Source organism: Anarrhichthys ocellatus, unplaced genomic scaffold, assembly GCF_004355925.1.
Source record: "Anarrhichthys ocellatus isolate YVR2014 unplaced genomic scaffold, GSC_Weel_1.0 scaffold3833, whole genome shotgun sequence".
NCBI lineage: Eukaryota > Metazoa > Chordata > Actinopteri > Perciformes > Anarhichadidae > Anarrhichthys > Anarrhichthys ocellatus.
This window is the reverse complement of record NW_022283807.1, coordinates 454-5,157: the sequence shown is the minus strand read 5'-3', so window position 1 is coordinate 5,157 and position 4,704 is coordinate 454. Positions and strand designations below refer to the sequence as shown.

Here is a 4,704-nt window from a genome sequence, read left to right as displayed (position 1 = left end):
TCATTCCTCTCTGTGTGCTGAAGGTTCACACAGAGGGGTTAGTTCACACACCACTCACACACTCATTTATACATTTATTAATAAAACAAGGTGATAATAGATGTTTTTATGTCTGTTGACAGTATTTTATGATTCATGGAGTGATATAAAGAGATATCATAAACTCTCTCTGTTAAAACCTTTGACTTTAATACGTCAACAACATGAAACAATAATTTTGAACCTGGTTTTATAAAATGTTCACATTTTTGTACTGGAAATGTATTTGCCTCAAGTGTCTTCAGGAGAAGATCAATGAGTTCTCACTGATTATTTCTTTGACCGGGAAAACCCGAATCCTGCTCCGGGTCTCAGGAGGATGTAAGCTGAGTCAGTTCGGGTCACGGATCTGTGTAAGTGACGGCTCATTTGACTGAATTGATCGGCGGTTTGATGAAGAGAGTCGTGAGATAGCTCTGTAGAGGTCACGTCTATCGTTTGAGAATGTGTGCACAGCTGAATCTTGTACTCTGTACTTCTCTACATGCAGCCAGGAGCTATGGGAGACGTCGAGGTAAACCTTCTACAATCGTCTTTATTGTCCCTCCGTGTGGCTTGTTTCTCCTGTGGCTTGTTTCTCGTGTGGCTTGTTTCTCGTGTGGCTTGTTTCTCTTGTGTTCTGCTTTGAATGGAAACCAAACCGAGTCTGGAGTCACACCTCCAATTATCTTTCTGTTTTTAGATCCAGGAAGACATTGTTGTTGGTTTTTTACAGCATTCTTATACAATCGTTAAACTTCTGCCCGATACAATTATTGTTGGCTGTCACAAAATACAACAAAACCTCCACACTGCTCGGCGTTGTTATTAACAGCCCGTCTGTCCGCACAGCCCGTCTGTCCGTACAGCCCGTCTGTCCGCACAGCCCGTCTGTCCGCACAGAGCCCGTCTGTCCGCACAGCCCGTCTGTCCGCACAGAGCCCGTCTGTCCGCACACAGCCCGTCTGTCCGCACAGCCCGTCTGTCTGCACACAGCCCGTCTGTCCGCACAGCCCGTCTGTCCACACACTGCTTCATCCGCCAGACCGAAAGAAAGTCACAACCACTCGGCGTAAAAACTGCATTAAAAGCAGAACCTTTGTTCTATCCTTGGTAACGGTGACCTTTAGATGTGTGTGTGTTTGTGACATCTCTTGCAGTAGCCTTACCTGCCGTTTTCTTTCCCCTCCACCAGGCCGCTCCTCTCTCTTCCCCATCGACGACAATCTCCTCGACGAAGGCCACGGCAACCAGGGTGTCCCGGGAGTCCACGGCTCCCCCAACTGTTACCCCCACCAAAACGGGGATCGCATCGAGCGCTTCTCCCGTAAGGTGTTCGTGGGAGGTCTGCCCCCCGACATCGACGAAGGTGAGGAGGACTTAGCCTTTTGTCTCTTTTTATTCTACAAACCCAGCTCTCTCGTTCTTCACCTCTTCTGTTTTTCCTCTTCCTCTCAGACGAAATAACCTCAAGCTTCCGCCGCTTTGGTCACCTGGTGGTGGACTGGCCACACAAAGCAGAGAGCAAGTCCTACTTTCCACCGAAAGGTACTGACGACAGCAGCGAGCCTCCGTGTTAAGCACGTGGCTACTAAACGTTATTAAAGAGTGACTGGTAGTGTCAGCGTCAGTGGGTTCGATCCCCCACAACATCAAGACATGTGAGGTCCGTTGGGTAGGTGAGAATGTGAGCCTGAATGGTTGTCTGTCTCAGTCCTGCCAGAGTCTGGATCCCTGTCCAGGGTGAACCCTGCCTTCGGCTCCGGCCCCCACGCAGCCCAGAATAGAATAAGAGGTTACAGATAATGGATGGATGGAAAAATACAACTAAAAGCAGTCGTTGCAACGACATGTGATGCTGACTAGTGGAGCAACGGATCATAGAAGTCACGGTTCAGATCGGATCAGCACAAAGAAACAAGGGAGCAAATATAACCTTTAGATCCATGATCAGGTTTCTTTGCCACCGATACTAATTATTGATCATTGATGATCCATATCAACAGACACAGATCCCTTTGTTGTTTGATTACAGCAGCTGGTCTACAAGGATCCACAATATAATACAAATACTAAATGATAACCTTTTACTTTGTTATAATAATTTATGTTTTGTTTTCTTCATAAAAACACACAATTGAAATGATAAAGAAATATAAGATTGTATTTTTATTGACTAAAACTAATCTCTTTATTATTATTGTTAATGATGTAAAATAATGTTCTTAGATCTAGTGTTAGAAGTTAAACATCTCGTAATTCATCTCTAATATCTATTTTATATTCATGTGAAAACATCTCCTTCACACTACTGGATTCATTCAAGTTCATCACTAAAACTACATTTTACAGATGACATGTGAACACATCATGATAACGTTATAATGTACCTTCAGCCAGTACTCATGTTCACTGAGCAGAGCCTGAAGGCATCATAGTGTAACTGAAGTGAACCTCTGTTGGGTTAGCCGTTAGCGGTGCTGCTAACGTTACTAGCTCTCCTCCTGTTGGTTAGCCGTTGGCAGTGCTAACGTTATTAGCTCTCCTCCTGTTGGTTAGCCGTTAGCGGTGCTGCTAACGTTACTAGCTCTCCTCCTGTTGCTTTAAACACTGATTGGTTGTTTACAATGAAACATGATCAGAGATCCGTGACTAGAAACGCATGTTCTACTGAGTATTGGAGGAGAACCATCAGCACTAGCGCTAGCTATGTGTATCGCCTCCATATACGTCTCCTGCGTCCAGATCAGCAAATAGCAAAATTCAATTACAGTAGCCTGTTTCAACCAGTAGAGGGCAGTCACTATGTATATGAATGTATAATTAAGATAAAAAAGGATAATCCTTTATTATTCCCACAGCGGGGAAGACATCAGTGTAAAACAATACAAGAAAACAAAACGAGTACAATTAATAATCAAACAGTAAAGGTATAATAAAGAAGTAAATACAATATTATCAGATTGAGCAGTTGGATATACATTATTGTACATATGAGGTAAGAAATATAAAGTATTTATAAAATGCTTAGCACTACTAAATACACATATAACTTGGTTTCGTTACTCTTTAGTGTTGAGCTTGGATGCAGTGAGAAGGGATCATTTGTCACATGTTTTATTTATGTGTGTGTGTGTGTGTGTGTGTGTGTGTGTGTGTGTGTGTGTGTGTTCCCTAGGTTACGCGTTCCTGCTGTTCCAGGAGGAGAGCTCGGTGCAGGCTCTGATTGAAGCCTGCATGGAGGAGGACGGGAAGCTCTACCTGTGTGTCTCCAGTCCCACCATCAAAGACAAACCTGTGAGTCCAGCAGCAGCTCACACTGAACACACACACAGCTGTCGTTTGTTTAGTTTCTCTTAATTAAATACAGAGAGTGTTTTAAAGGTAAATTTGACTTTGTCCCCAAGGTGCAAATTCGACCGTGGAACCTGAGCGACAGTGACTTTGTGATGGACGGATCTCAGCCCCTCGATCCCCGCAAGACCATCTTTGTGGGAGGCGTCCCTCGGCCCCTGAGAGCAAGTAATTACACGTATTTATTCATGTATTTTATTTTGAAAAACATCATTGCATTCACATTTTGCAGTGCTTTGATAACCATTTTACAGCCTGGCTCTTCCAGAGGCTATTTATTATACAGTATTCGGGCCATTGTAGATAAAAAACAAAATAATAATGACGGGGGGGGGGGGGGGGGGGGTGCGGTTGTATTCCAAGAAAAAACTCATAGTCTCAGAAGATTAAAATCATCAATTTATGAGAAAAAAATCTGAATATTCTCTGAAATTATGAAGTCACACATTTGTAAGAGAAAACAAACTGTGCCGGCGTCTATATGTCGTTGCTCCTAAAGTAATATTTCAGTGAGAACTGAACACTTTAAACGTTTTCTTTCAATTTCTTTTGTGTGTGTGAGTTCGTGAGCCTAAATAAATACTAATATAATTAATATATTTTATGTTAAAATAGCTGTGGAATGATGGGGTTTGTCGAACCTTGCAAAGTGAATTGATTTCGTTCCTTAACAAAAAAAAAAATCATAGATTCACAACTTTAATCACAGAAACTCTCCTATTTTTTCTTGGGATATCTCCCCCCCCCTCTCACCTGAATGCACCGTTGTAGATTTTACAACAAAAGAAAAGAATAAATAGCGAGCTGTTAGATGCAATAACATAATACAAACACTTTACTTTCTCACTCATTTCTCTGCTGAAGTCTGACCTTACAGGTTTATTAATGTTCTCTGTCCTGTTGGTCCAAATCCGGAACAAAAATAAATCTCTCCAGATGTTTTGAACATGACAGCTTGTGCCGACATCAATATATATCAATAGATGATCTGAGCTTTTCAAATCCCATCTGCAACACAAGTCTGACAGCGTTTCCCTACTCTGACTAGTTGAGCTGGCCATGATTATGGACCGTCTCTACGGCGGAGTCTGCTACGCGGGCATCGACACCGATCCGGAGCTGAAGTACCCGAAGGGGGCGGGGCGAGTGGCCTTCTCCAATCAGCAGAGTTACATCGCCGCCATCAGCGCCAGATTCGTCCAGCTGCAGCACGGAGACATCGACAAGCGGGTACGGCCTCCCCTTCAGTAACAATGATCCCTATCATTCTCAGAAGGACTCAGTCAGTCACACTGTGTGTGTGTGTGTGTGTGTGTGTGTGTGTGTGTGTGT

The 4,704-nt window shown here is 43.3% G+C and overlaps 1 protein-coding gene across 1 annotated transcript; it reads left to right on the top strand.

Moving 5' to 3' along the window:
* Positions 1–58: 58 nt before the first annotated feature.
* LOC116379174 (cytoplasmic polyadenylation element-binding protein 2-like) lies at positions 59–4,698 on the top strand. The gene is made up of 6 exons (XM_031841110.1): positions 59–553; positions 1,214–1,387; positions 1,477–1,566; positions 3,197–3,315; positions 3,426–3,540; positions 4,421–4,698. Exons 1-6 carry the CDS (start codon positions 484–486, stop codon positions 4,621–4,623), a joined length of 771 nt encoding a protein of 256 aa, XP_031696970.1. The 5' UTR covers positions 59–483; the 3' UTR covers positions 4,624–4,698.
* The last annotated feature ends 6 nt before the right edge of the window (positions 4,699–4,704 follow it).

Bases quoted from the DNA above. Each gene is read 5' to 3' on its own strand.
- LOC116379174 (XM_031841110.1), top strand. From the start codon at position 484: ATGTGTGCACAGCTGAATCTTGTACTCTGTACTTCTCTACATGCAGCC. The intron at 554-1,213 runs GTAAACCTTCTA...CCCCTCCACCAG, and splicing joins GAGCTATGGGAGACGTCGAG to GCCGCTCCTCTCTCTTCCCC. The intron at 3,316-3,425 runs GTGAGTCCAGCA...TTTGTCCCCAAG, and splicing joins CCACCATCAAAGACAAACCT to GTGCAAATTCGACCGTGGAA.